The following is a 14,904-nucleotide window of genomic DNA, read 5'->3' on the forward strand; positions in this document are numbered from 1 at the left end:
AAAAAAAACCAACAAAACTTCAATTATTCAAAAACACAGTATCTGTGAAGCACAATAAAGCAGTGTATGGTAAAATGGGGTGTGCCTGTGGAGACCTGCACTGTATCTTAGATAGACATTTCAGATAATTGAAGCCCCCAAATGCTGTTTGACACACTAGAGTGTAGAACATGAATTGTGTGATGCCATCTGACTTAAGTGGCATCTTTTGTCTAATGAGAACTTTTCATATTGTAAGGAATAGGGGCAGTTAGCATAGTTGTAGGTAAGAAACATTTGCATTGCTATAATTTTTTTTCTTCTCCATTAGTTAACACCACTTTCCACAGAATCTTTTTTTTAAAATTTATTACTAATTTCAATGAAAATGTACAGAGACTTTGGATTTCCATTCATTCACTGTTGCACTTTTCTCCCCTCCCAACCCTCTCCCTTGGTACACTACCCTCTTGGAATAGTAAAAGCAAAATTCTTTTATTGTTTTACAATCCCTCCCCCAGGTCTACTCCATTATACAGCCTTCACTCTGGACTCCTGTCATGACAAAAATGCCTAATAATTTTCACTCTTAAACAGTTTTCTCCCTCATCTGTTTCAATGCAGTATACATTATTGAACCCATCTTTCTCAATCTCCTCTCAACCCCGAGGTCAGTCCTTCTTTACAACAGTGACACCATGCAATATTTGTCCTTTTGTGACTGAGATACTTCATTCGGCATAATGTCCTCCAGAGACACCCATTTTGAATAATATTGCATGAGTTCCTTGTTTTTCAGTGCAGCATAGTATTCCATTGTGTGAATATACAACAGCTTCTCTATCCATTTGTTTGTTGATGGGCACTTAGGTTGTTTCCAACTCCTTGCTATTGTGAACAAAGCCGCGATAGACATGGATGTGCATATATCTGCTTGGATGTCAGTTACAGTCTTTTTGGATTATATTCCCAGTAGCGGAATTGCTGGGTCGAGTGGTATCTCTATTTTCAACTTTTTGAGAAAGCACCATACCGCCTTCCACAGTGGTTGCACCATTTTACACTCCCACCAGCAGTGAATGAGGGTTCCAATTTCTCCACAACCTCGCCAGCATTTGTTGCTTGCTGTTCTGTTTCCACAGAATCTTAAAGTAGCCTAAAGACAGAGGTAGAGATAGCCCCATGGGTGAGCTGGGTGAAACACTGTTTTGTTTTTAGGGATAAGAGATGCTACTTTTATATTTTTCACCATTTTCCCATTAATGCTGTCATTGGTGACCTGGATAAGAGCAGTCAGTGAAGGGGACAGAAGTCTGGCTTGATGGGGGAATAAAAAGAGGAATTGTGAATATTGAGTAGAGGTTATGTTTTTAAATTGGTATTTTAATTAAAGTTTATAAAGAACTTGGGTTTCTAATCATTCATTGTTGCACATTTTCCTCACTCTTCTCCCCCCCTCAAAGATCGCTTTTTTTCTTTGGGGAAAAAAGTTCTTTCATTGTTATACAGGTCCCACCTCCCCCCAGACTACTTTACTATGCAGCTCTTATTCTGTACTCTTGTCATGCCGATAATACCTAATCATATATTCCTTTTATACCGTTGTCTCCTTTGTCTGTTTCAATACTGTGTACATTATTTATCCCCTCTTTTCTTAGTTTTCCTCCCAGACCGCATGTCAGTCCCCTTTTATTATAACAGTGGCATTATACCCTGTTTGTCTTTTTGTGACTGAGATATTTCACTCAGCATAATGTCCTCCAGGGTCATCCATTTTGCATAACATTTCATGAGTTCCTTGCTTTTCAGTGCAACATAGTATTCCATTGCATGAACATACCACAGCTTCTCTGTCCATTCATTTGTTGATCAACACTTGGGTTGTTTCCACCTCTTTGCTATTGAGAAGAAATCCTCAGTAAACATGGGTGTGCATATATATCTGCTTGGGTGGCGGTTAACGGTCTCTTTGGGATATTTCCCAGTAGTGGAATTGCTGGGTCAAATGGTATTTCTATTTCCAACTTTTTGAGAAAGTGCCATACTGCCTTCCATAGTGGTTGTACCATTTTACACTGGAATATGGGTTCCAGTTTCTCCACAAGTAGAGGTTATTCTTTTGAAGAGTTCTGCTGTACAGAGAGCATAGATAAAGATTGTATGTGATTTAAGGATTGGTTTTTAATGAGAAATAGTAATAGCTTACTATCCTTGACTCCACATGACAGTGAAAATTGATGATATTACTGGAGCAATGTCAAAGGAGGACAGCATGATATATACTTCAATGTGTTAAAAATATTAAGAACTCACCAAAATTTGAACCTAATAGTTTATTTTGGGCAGCTTTAGATGCATTTAGGGCAACCATGTGAATTTTGATTCTACAAAAACAAATGGCTAAAAGTAACTAAATACAGTAAGGCTTATAAAGAAGAGAGGAGACATACTACTGATGATGATCAGGCACTGGCTAATTGTAGTATAACTGCGCCATGACCTTTCTCTTTTTCTGAAATCAGTAGTTATCACTCCATCACATCTTCCCACCAATATCTTAAGATTCAAATTTAGTATGGTTTTTAACAAGAAAGAAAGGATTTGCAGCTCCAAGTGAAAGAAAAGCTATTGAGGGATTAATTTTGGCCAGGAATTTCTTTAAAGTATTTGGCTTACTGAGTACCAAAGCAAAATATTTACACTCAGTTTCTCTCTTCGACAAAGAGGTTTGGCCATGTAGGGGAGCGTTTGGGTTCAAACCCAGGGGGGAAAGATTTATTTATATTAGAATACTTTTCAGGCCAATTTGGAGAAAACATTTCAGTAGGTACTTTTGAAAAGAAGGCATACTAAGTGCATGGAAATGTCATTCATCACCAGTCAGAAATAATCAAATTAACACACAACTATACATCCATTGATAGTGTAGAGCCGAACTTTAAAAAATTGACTTTATCAAGTGTTAAGAATATAGACCAACTGGGAATCTCATGCCTTTTTAGTGTAGTTTGTTTTATTTCTTATAAAGTTAATAGCTATATATGACACCCATCTGTTCTCTTACATCCATGAGAAAGGAAACATAGTTTCAGGCAAAAAACCAAAAAAACGATTATAGCAACTTTATAACAGCAAAAGGTTGAAATTGATGAAAATGCCTATCACCATATGAGTGGAAAATTAAACCGTGACATTTCTATTTAGTAAGATACTAAAAGGTTGGAGGGTTGACGAGGGAGAGGGGGACCCTCAACCAGGTGGATTGACACAGTGACTGCCACAGTTGGTTCTAGTGTGTGAGGAAGTGTGAGGATGGCACAGGATAGAACAGTTCTCAGATCTCTTTTTCGTAGGGTCGCTGTGAGTCATACGCAACTTGTTGGCACTTAACAACAAGGATACTAAATAATCAGTTGTCATTGAGTTAATTCTAATTCATTACAGCTCCCTTTGTATAAAGCAGAGAGCTGTGCACTGTTGTGTTTATAATGGGAGATTTCAGAGGTACATTGTTGGTCTTTTCTTCCTGGATACTTCTGTGTTAATTTAACCTTCACCTCATAGTGCCCCTATCCACAAGACAATAAAATACTGCCTGGACTTATACCAGCTGTTTGATTGGTTGGAGGTTGAACCATTGTGATCCATAGGGGTTTATTTGCTGATTCTGAAATGAATGGAAAGGTCTTTCTTCTTCGTAACTGTTTGGAACTCTCCACTGAGTAGTAGCGATTCATGAAGTACAGTATGGCTCAGCAATATAAAGACCAAAATATTAACACAGGTTTCATGGATGAATCTAAGAGTGATGCTGAAAGAATCTAGACAAATGAGATTTTTCTACTCTTGTTTTAAAGTTTGTCACACCATTGTCTGCTATGTGACTTTTTTTTTTCTTTAGATACTAATGCAGACTAATCTATAGTGACAGAATGTAGTTGGGGACTTGGAATGAATAATTGAATATTAAGAAAACCCCACAACACATCAGATTCATTACCATCAAGTTGATCCAGACTCTTAGGTCTCTGAGGGGCCACGTTTCGGTGGGAGGAGCCTGCACCCCTTTCTCCTGCTCCATAGAACTGCTGGTGGATAAGAACCTTTGGTTAGCAGGGCCACAATGGACCATACCTCCAGAGCTCCTTGAGGAATTGAATAGGGGAAGTTAAAGGAATATTTGATGATTATTGATCTAAGATGTTGTTGTTTGTTGTTGACTGCCTTCTGGTTGAGCATGACTCATAGCAGCCCTGTGAACAAATAGAGTTTCCGGAGGCATGTTGTTTAAGTGATTGATAGATGATATAGATGATTGATCTTTATATTGATTGTGATATAATCTGTCAAAACTCAGTACTTTAAATGGATGCAAATCAATACATGTAAAGAATATCTGAAAATTTGGTTATTAATAAAAAGCAGTATCTCCTTTTTTTAAAGAAAACTGACTTTTTTAATGACAGAACAGTCTTCTCTTTTAAATAGTACTCATTACAGTAAGAAGGGATGTTTTAGTTAAGTGATAGATGACTGAAGACTAGAGGATTTTAAGAGATTGTTGTAGGCATGGTAAAGTCTAGAAGGCACCTTTGAAGATCGTTCCTTTCTTTGCAGCACATCTATTTCCAGGGATACTCTGGTACTAAAAGTGGCCCAAACATTTGTCATAGTGAATGAGAGTAATTTGAGGCAACTTTTGGTGACATTGGCTGTCCCATAAGTAAAGGAATGACTTCTTTCCCCTCCAATTTTTACAGGTTACTGCAAAAGTGTAATGATGACAGTTTGAATGTTGCTCTTCCAATGAGAATGCTTGAGGTGTTTTCTTCCGAGAACACTTACTTGCCTGTTTTACAAGATGCTTCGTTTACAAGATCAATTGTTGAACAAATTTTGCATTACATGATCCAGAATGGTAAGTACGGATGGTTGGTTTCAAAACTGTGAATTGGCATTAATTTTTGATGTGAACATTGACCATGGCATTTTTAAGAATTTGTATAGTTGCCCTAAGGTTTATAGAGAACATTATACATTGTTGAGGGGAATACTTGTTAAGATAGGCAGATTGCAACATTTTGTCCTTTGAACTACTCATTCCAAAAATTTGGAATCTTTATTTAATCTCTTTTACTTGGAATTAAGAAAATTTAAAATTTATACGTGCATCCAGAAATTCTCCCAGTAACTTTAGCCAATTATCTGTACCTGCAGTTAAGCAATCACTTTTTCCTTATTGAAGAGGAATATATGCTTTTCCTTATGGTCAATCAGGATTAATAAGAATTCTTCTGTTAAAGACACTGCAAATTCATGAACCAAAACAACCTCTTTTTTTTTTAAAAGAAAAATTGTAATAATTTTTAAAAGAGTAATAAAATAATGTAATAGTTCAATATAAAAATTGATTTTTTTTCATGTATTTACATATTCTTACTGAGAAAATTTTTTATTACACCAGATATAGTAATCTGTATCAGGAGCTTCTCAGCGGGCATAGCATTGAGTATATTAGAGAAAGATTATGAAGTAAATATAATTTAAAAATCTCATTTGCTAAATTAAGCAAAACAAAGTTAAACTTCAAAAAATCTTAACATTTTCACAAGTAGAGAACCAAGTACTTCAGGGCTCTTGAATTATGAAAGTTTAAGAATCTGAAAGCAATACATGTAAAATTTGTTGAGTCATAAAAAGATCTGTTAAGTTTGTATTTTGAAAAACATGAATATAACCAAAAGCCTTTTTATTGACATCTCTATAGTGTTTTTACATGACATGGAGTGCCATTTCTTCTACTGTACAGAGAGACAGCTTTCAAATGCAAAGACAGGTATAGCTCTGAGAGACTGCAGGTTTGGTTTCAGAACCATTACAGAAGAGTCAGTATCTATATAAAAGGAGTCACACAAATTGTTTTCATGGCCAGCACATATACAAATTACATTTACACTGTGATATAGTCTGGAATCCAGGAAGTCATCTGCAGCAGCTGGATTCTACAGAGGTTTGTTTGCTGGTTCTGGTGAGGATTAGGGTGGAATGTTTACTTGCCAATGGACAATGGTGAACAGTGTTTGGTGGAGCTTCCTGATTAAAACAAGCTTGGAAGCAGGAGTGGCATTCACTTCCAAAATAGTTTGCCTCCAGAAACTATGAACATGGAGAAACGGTGAAAGTTATACAAGTGTTCAGGTCTTTCATTCATAAAGTTGCTATGAGTCGTCTACGACTTGACGGCACCTAACATAAACAGCAACATAGTCTGGTAAGTGTACAGTATCATTATGGAAAAGTTTGAAATATTGTGAGAATTACCAAAATAGGACACAGAGACACAAAATTATCTAGTGGAAATATGATGCTGGTGGGTTTACTGAAGCAGGTATTTCAAGCACAGTAATGCACAGTAAAGCAGGGTATAATACCTGTGTTTGCTTCTTTCCTTACCAAGTGCTATTGCAAATTGCAAACCTCAGCTCCTCCTTTCAGATGTTGAAAGTATTATCTAAGGGAATATTAGAGTACTCTTATAGTATTCCCACCTTACTGTTTGGCTTGAATTGGAAGGAAAAAAGCAACCCTAGTTTTTTAAAAATAGAGAAACTACTGAATTAGTGAAAACCAAATTAAAAGTAGTAGGGAGAATTTGTTTTTTATAAAAGCTAAATTAGAAATAGTCCATGATTTGGTCGGCATATTGCTATATATTTGAAGGCTAAATACCAGATGCAAAGCTTTTCTTTTATCCTGTTTCCTAAAATAAAATAAAGATAAATAAGAAGTACATTAGTAAGCAGGATTTAGACTACAATATAGTTGTGAAGTGCTGTGTTGTCATCCCCCCTGCTCAAATAATGTTTCTTATTTATCCTTGTCTGCTTTGTAGCAGGCCAGGTACGCTTGGTCTCATACATAATGAAAGAGGGATTTAAAATATGAAGTACGTTTGTTTGAAATGTAAAAAAATATGTAGTGTTTTATAATATTACACTGAAACTACTACTTCTAGCATCTTCTGTGGTTATAGTCATTTCCATGTGTTTTGATAAATTACCTCCAATATCAGCTGGCTGGACTTTTGCCCATTTTAGCCAACAATCACCCAAGGGAAAAGGGTCTACTTGGTTTATCATAGTCAACAGCATTTGTTGCCTGTGTGGCCTTCAGACCAAATTAATTAATTTTGGATGAACATGCTTTAAGTGGTATAGCAGTTGTCTGTCTGTATGCTTTACTTGAAGTGACTTGGAGTTGCTGTGATATTGAACACTGTGCCGTAATTGTGTCAAATACCATAATTGTTAGCCAACATGGACGATGTTTGGAGGAGCTTCCAGATTGATTCTGGTTTGGCAGCAGGGATGGCATCTACTTCCTAAACCAGCTGCGTCTGGAAACTCTATGAACATAGATAAATAATGTTATAGAACAGGGTTCAGGTCTTTTGTTCATAGGGTCTTATTCAACTTGATGGTGCTTAACCACTGCTAAGTGAGACTAGTGTCATTATATTTTGGAGGAACATTTTTCTAAGTTGTGTATAAGTCTTCTGTTGATTTTCTGTGCTGAAGTAATCTGAGATTGTTGTGATGCTGAACCTTGTGCCATTCAAGTGTCAAATGCCATAACAGTTTTCCAAGGTGGACAGTGTTTAACGGAGCTCCCAGTTTAAAACATGTTTAGAAGCAGAAGTGGCAACCACTTGCCTGTGGAAACTCTATGAAATTGGAAAAAGAACAGTAGTTACAGAAAGGCATCAGATCTTTTGTTGATAGAGTCGCTATCATTCGACAGCAACAACAATATTAGCCTACAATTTTAGCACTCGCTAAATTATATTTTGTATTTTGTTGGTCTGTATCATTAAGTTGAAAAGAACTCATATCTGAACCTCCAATGGATTTTCAGAGGCACTAAATGTGCATGGGAAGAAATTGCCCATCTTTCTCCTGTGGAACAGCTGGTAGATTTGAACCACATGCCTTCAGCTTGGCAGTGCAGCTCCTTATCACTTGGCCCCCAGAGATCTCTATGTTTTGTATACTTTATTATATACTTTGACTAACTTGCAGCTTTTTTATAATTGCGATTGAACTTGATTTAACAACTAACTTTAACTAAGACATTTTCCACCACTCATCTATCAGTTTGTGATGCTGTGATGATAGAAGCTATGCGGCTTGATATGCAATTTATAAAACATTTGAAAATGGACATGTTTTTCCTCATTACAAGAAAGTTACCAAATTTTATGTATGCATTTTTCTTTTCTTTTAGGCTATTATAGGTGTCTCTACTTACTAATTAATAGCAAACTTCCATCAAGTATTGAATATTCAGATTTATCTCGAGTTCCTATAGCAAAAACTTTGCTACAGAATGTTCTGAAACCATTGCACTTTACTTACAACTCCTGTCCGGAAGGCGCAAGGTGAGAATGGAATAGATTTTTTTGATTTTGTAATTTCCTAAGATGAGCATCTAACAGTAATTTGCACATAGGGTATTTTAAATATAGAATTTGAAGAAAAATTTTTACATTATTATCAGTGGCTCTCATTTTAGAGACAAATGTGCATCCTCTCTCTTTGACCTACACCTTAATTAGAATTTGTGATTGATTATCGACTTAATCCTCCTTTCTAATAGCTATAAAAGCTAATAAATGTAAACATGATAGAACGTTCTTAATAAGGATGAAACAAAGTAGTCCTAGGTTGCTCTAAGCCAACTAATGTCAAAAGCTGATTCCAGCTTTTAGTGATACTCCATTGCGTTTCCATGCTGTGAATCTTAGAGGAAGTTGGCCGGCTCATCTTTTCCTCGTGAATCAATTGTTGGATTCAAATCACTGACATTTTTATTAGTAGCCCAAAACTTAATACACTGCACTACCCGGGATTATTATGCTCATCTAATTGAATGCTCATCTCTGGTTAATTTAGAAATAGTAGATTATCTGTTTAGAAGTTTAATTAGTAATTTTATGAATCATATCTTTTGCTCCTATAAAAAGATTCCATCTTTCTTTTTCAGGCAACAAGTATTTACGGCCTTCACAGAGGAGTTTTTGGCAGCACCTTTTACGGATCAGATTTTTCATTTCATCATTCCAGCTCTAGCAGATGTACAGACTGTTTTCCCTTATGAATCCTTTCTCCATGCACTATTGTTAATAGAGAATAGATGTTCCAAAAAAAATGGTGGAGCACCGTGGCTTTTCTATTTTGTTTTAACTGTTGGCGAAAATTATTTGGGTATGAAATACAAGACATATTTTTATTAAAGTTCAATTATAGATAATATTAGCAGTTAAATAGAAAATAATATGAAGGTGAAGGATGTAATGTTTCCAGTTGTGGAAATATCTTGAAAGAGTCTATTTACTCATAGACTAGGGTCTGGGCAGTGTCCTGGTGAGAATTTCCACACATAATAGGTAAAGTCTATTTTAGATACATGTCTTAAAAGGCTTTATGGAGTAGAGATTTTTTTATATAAGTGGAAGCTCTCTTCTAGGAGTGAAAGGACTTTTCCTCCCACATATGTTAAACATATAAGTATATATTGCTTAAAATCAATATATACAAACTATACTTTAGTCAGATATGTCTCGCTGAGAAAAGTGATACCACGTTTTCCAGGCTGGATGGTTTGTTTTATATCACTTTCCATTAAAGTATGTTGTGCTTGATTGTTTTACAAAGGAACCCTCTCTGAGGAAGGACTCCTAGTATATTTACGAGTTCTCCAGACCTTCCTTGCTCAGTTACCGGTTTCATCTGCCAATGCAAGCTGTCAGGATTCAGCCAGTGACTCTGAAGATGAGAATGAAGAATCAGATAAGCAGATGAACACTCCTGTAAGTTTCCCTGTGCCTCTGTGTCAGTGAAAGATTACATGTGTACAGGCTCATCTCCTCCTGTGCTTTTTTTTTTAAACTTTGTGTGTGTCCTCATTTGTATTTATATGAATAATACATGAAAGCATTCTAACTGTAAGACATTCAAGACGTACAAATCAAATCTCTCTTTACCTTCACTCCCTTTGACACTCAGGCCTCAGGGATATTATAGCTAATGTTAGATGGATCTTGGCAGAAAGCAGAGAATACTAGAAGAATGGCTTATCTGTGCTTCATTGACTATGCAAAGGCTTTTGACTGTGTGGATCACAACAAGCTGTGGCTGACTCTGAGAAGAATGGGAATCCCAGAACATTTGATTGTGCTAAAGTGAAACCTATACTTGGACCAAGAGGCAGTCGTCAGAACAGAGCAAGGAGACACTATATGGTTCAAAATCAAGAAGGGGGTCCATCAGGGATGTATTCTGTCTCCATACCCATTTAATCTGTATGCAGAATAGATCATCCGAGACTCTGGGCTGTATGAGGAGGAATGTGGCATCAGGATTGGTGGAGAATCGTCAACAACCTATGTTATGTGGATGACACAGCCCTGCTTGCCGAAACAGAGGAAGACCTGAAGTGCTTGCTGCAGAAGGTCAAGGACTGCAGTCTTCAATAGGGATTGAAGCTCAACATCAAGAAAACAAAGATTCTCACCACTGGGCCTATTGGCAGCATCAGTATGGATGGTGAAGAGATTGAGATACTTAACAGTTTTAGTTTACTTGACTCCACAGTCAGTGCTCTTGGTAATAGCAGTCAGGAAATCAGGAAACGAATTGCATTGGGAAAGTCAGCTATGAGGGGCCTCTCAAGAGTAGTGAAGAGCAACGACATCAGGCTGGAGTATAAGGTGTCCCTGATCCAGGCTGTAGTCTTCACAGTTACATGCTATGCATCAGAGAATTGGACAGTGGATAGGGATGAATAGAGAATTGATGTCTTTGAGCTGTGGTGCTGGAGAAGAGTGTTGAATATACCATGGACTGCGAGGAGAACAAACAGGTTTGTCTTGGAGAGGGTGAAGCTGGAATGCTCCATGGAGTCAAGGATTCTGAAGCTTCATCTGTCATACTTTGGGCATGATGCAAGGAGGGACTGGTCCGTGGAGAGGGACATCATGTTTAGGAGTGTGGAGGAACGGCACAGGAGAAGAAGACGCTTGGATGAAATGGATTGATTCTGTGATTGGAGTGATGGGAATGAGTGTGTCTGAGACGGCGAGGTTGGCACAGGATAGAATGGCATTTAGGGTTCTTATACATAGGGTCGCTATGAGTCGCAAGCTATTCGATGGCACATAACAATAACACAATAATTTGAGCAGGAAGCTCTGATGGCCTCGTGCTAAGGAATGTAATGCCAAGCTGAAGGCATGTGGCTCAAATCCAACAACTGTTCCACAAGAGAAAGATGAACAGTCTCTTCAGGTGTGATTTACTGCTTCTGAAAACCTACTTACACCCCAGCTATGAGCTGGTTCCAACTCTGTGGTATATAATGACAACAACAATTTGAGTGATAGGTGGGAAATGACCCATTGACACTGGCTCCTCCTCTATAGGCTTTCAGGCTAAGAGACCAAAAGACAACACATGATAGATGGAGAAAAGTTTGAAATTGTCAAAGATTTTTATTTCATCTTACTTGGATCCACCATCAACACCCTTGGTACCAGTACTCAGGAGATATACATGGCAAAGTCTGATGTCCGTATTCTCCAAATTCCTGAAAAGCATTTATGACAATTTAAAAGAATGAAGTATGTCTGATTCAGGTCACGGTTTTTCCAGTCGCCTGCTTTGCATCTGAGTGCTGGACAATAAGAATGGCAGAAGAAGAATTGATACATTTAAGTTGTGTTAGAGGAGAATACTGAATATCCCATGAACTGCCAGAAGAACAAACAAATATATGTTGGAGAATGTGCAACTAGAGTGCTCCTTGGAGGCATACATGGTGAAACTTCATCTCACATACTTTGAGCATGTTGTTTGCAGTGGCTCTTCCTTGGAAAAGATGTCATGCTTGAGAAAGTGTAGATTCAATGGAAAAGAAGACTACCTTCAGGGAGATGGATTGATACTGTGACAGTGGACTCAAGTGTGTTAGAAATGATAAGGATAGCATAGGGTTCAGCTCTTTGTTCATGGTCACTAAGAGTCATACACAGCGGGTCCTAAGAACAAACAGTGATTTGAAACCTCTGAAAACCCAAAGGAGGGTCACCTATGATGTGGTTCTGACTCAGCTGTACATAACAAAAATGATGATTTGAAGTATTCATAGCCTTCTCTACATTACAGAGATAGAGATAATATAAAAATATTATAAAGTACTGTATTTTACTTTAAATTGATCTTTCAAATAATGAAAAAAAATTATTTCCAAAGTATGAGATAATTTTTTTTTCATGGAATGTAAATGCTGGAAATATCCTATGAGCAGACACAAATTGAGTAGTCACAGTTTTTATGTTAATCATGATGAGCGGCATTGCTGCCTAATTCAGATAGTGCTCATAGATCTCTAGAGAATTCCAGTTACTTGAATCAATTCATTAATAGAGAACTGATTTTATTGTACAATTAGTGATATTTTAATGCCTACCGTGCGTTTTTGTTGTGTGTTTTTTTTTAAGTTAACATTATTTATATGTTTGTAATGTAAAGGCAAATGCTAATAGAATGTCATTACTGTAACTGATAGTGACATTTTTTCTTAGGAGGATGGTCGATTGTCATTACCGTATATAACAGAGGAATGTCTAAAAAAGTTGGATACAAAACAGCAGACAAATACACTATTAAATATGGTATGGAGGGATTCAGCTAGTGAAGAAGTCTTTACAAGGATGGCATCCATCTGCCATATACTGATGGTACAACATCGAATGATGGTACCGAAAGTCAGGCAAGTGTATTTTAATATTAATATCCAATGAATTGGCTAAGTGTTAAAGAAAATATACTTTCTTCCCTGTGATTTGTTTTGGTCCTTAATCTGTATGTGTTCCTTTTATTTGCTATTATTTGTTAGTTGTTGTTGTGATGTCAGTGATACTTGAAAAATGTCCAGCATGCATTGTGTTGTTTTTTTTTAAATTTTATTATTTGTATGTGTGTGTGTGTACCGTCAAATCAGATCTGACTGGTACAGGAGGAGATTGTACCTCCTTCCCCGGCAGAGCGTCTGGTGGATTCAAACCGTGTGCCTCTGGGATTGTAGTTGCAGCTCCTTGCCACTAGGCCACTATAATAAAGATATATCCCAGGGTCGAAACACTAAATCAAATATCTGGTTTTTATTTATTTGATTTTCTTTTTTAAATCGTGTATGGTATCTCTCTGGAGACTAAGGTGCGTCTGATACAGGCCATGGTCTTTGCTATCACTTGTTATGCATCAGAGAGTTGGACAGTGACTAAGGAGGATAGCAGGAGAATTGATGCCTTTGAGCTGTGGTGCTGGAGAACAGTATTGAGGGTACCATGGACTGCCAAGAAAACAAACAGATTCATCCTGGGAAAGATTAAACCGGGTGACTCCCTGGAGGCAAGGATTCTGAGGCTCTGTCTAACATACTTTGGACATGTTGTAAGGAGGGAAAGGCCCTTGGAGAGGGACATCATGCTTGGTAGGGTGGAGGGACAGCCTAGGAGGGGAAGACCCTCTGTGAGATGGATTAATTCAGTGACTGGGGTAATAGGGATGGGAATGTCAGAGACAGTGCAATTGGCACAGTACAGAGCAGAGTTTAGGGCTGTTGTACATAGGGTCGCTATGAGTTGCAAGCGACTCGACGGCACATAACAGCAGCAACAACAATACCAATTTCGTCCTTTCCTTGGCTTGTGAAGTTGCTCTGAAGGATTCTGTTATATGTAACATATGTCTATAGTATCTTGCAAATGAAAGCAGAAACCCTTTTTTTAAAAAAATTTTTTAATTTTTTATTTTTTGTGTGTATACCATCAAATCACATATGACTGGTACAGGAAGAGATTGTCCCTCCTTCTCCAGCACAGCATCTGGTAGATTCAAAACACTTACCTCTGGGATTGCAGTGCAGCTTCTTGCCACCAGGCCACCAGTGCTCCCTGAAAGCAGAAACTCTTGAATTTTGATTTTTTTATTTTCTTAATTTAAAATCTTCACATAAACTGGATGGAACAAAACATGCATTTTAAAATATGAGTAATCTCTTGATTATAGAGGTTTTTATCCGTTTTTCTATTTTGATTAATAATTTAGGATTTTCTTGAACATTAATAGAAAACATTGATATGGCATAGTGCAACAATATTTAGTAGTTCATTGAGTAACTGTTGTTACACAGAGAAACTGAAATTGCTGTCAATAATCTTTGTCAAAAAATCTTTGTCAATAATTAGGTCACATTGGTTTAACAGTCAGTTTGTGTTACCTGTGAAGAATTTAAATTTAGCCCTTAACATTAAAAGAACTCTTTTCTTTGGTTAGGAAAGACTTCTTTGAAATGAAATGCATGTTAAGAAAGAGCAATCAGTTGAAACTACCTTGTAAACAATAATGCAACAAACTAATTAACTGCTATCTTAGCTCACTGGTGTTTATTGCTATTGGAGGAAGTAAGATGTCAGTGAAACTAATCCCTCGATTAGGTAATTAGCTCTTTGTAGACTAATTGCATTAGGGCAGGATGTGAGATCTGAGGCTTATAGCAGCTGAACTAGGACACTTGCTTTTATTGTAGCAAAAAAAAAAATCCATTGCTTTGTGTAGTAATTACGGGATTTAAATGCATCACTGCTCTTGTCTAGGGTTTACTAGTGAACAGCTTCCAAAAGGTGCTTAATGAGTAAAGAAGCTTTATAAGTAGCCTTAATTTTATGTGTACAGCACCTATTTCCTCTAAGAAAATCCTCTACGAGTTTTATTTATGGTTTAAGCCTATTGGGTTTTAAGTATTTGCCGTGTTTTTCTTAGCTCATGAAAAAGCAAATAGACTTACTTTAGTTGTTGATTTTTA

General features: G+C 37.0%; 1 protein-coding gene across 1 annotated transcript in view; it reads left to right on the forward strand.

Annotated features, from left to right (window-relative positions):
- Positions 1-14,904, forward strand: part of UBE3C (ubiquitin protein ligase E3C) — a 216,901-nt gene that overhangs the window by 72,941 nt on the left and 129,056 nt on the right. Inside the window, exons 6-10 of the mRNA XM_006887657.1 lie at positions 4,740-4,897; positions 8,263-8,416; positions 9,022-9,242; positions 9,693-9,847; positions 12,620-12,807. Of these exons, the coding sequence (XP_006887719.1) occupies positions 4,740-4,897; positions 8,263-8,416; positions 9,022-9,242; positions 9,693-9,847; positions 12,620-12,807 (876 nt within the window). The remainder of the gene's footprint in view (positions 1-4,739; positions 4,898-8,262; positions 8,417-9,021; positions 9,243-9,692; positions 9,848-12,619; positions 12,808-14,904) is intronic.

Source organism: Elephantulus edwardii, unplaced genomic scaffold (genome assembly GCF_000299155.1).
Source record: "Elephantulus edwardii isolate Elephantulus edwardi_28Jun2011 unplaced genomic scaffold, EleEdw1.0 scaffold00060, whole genome shotgun sequence".
NCBI lineage: Eukaryota > Metazoa > Chordata > Mammalia > Macroscelidea > Macroscelididae > Elephantulus > Elephantulus edwardii.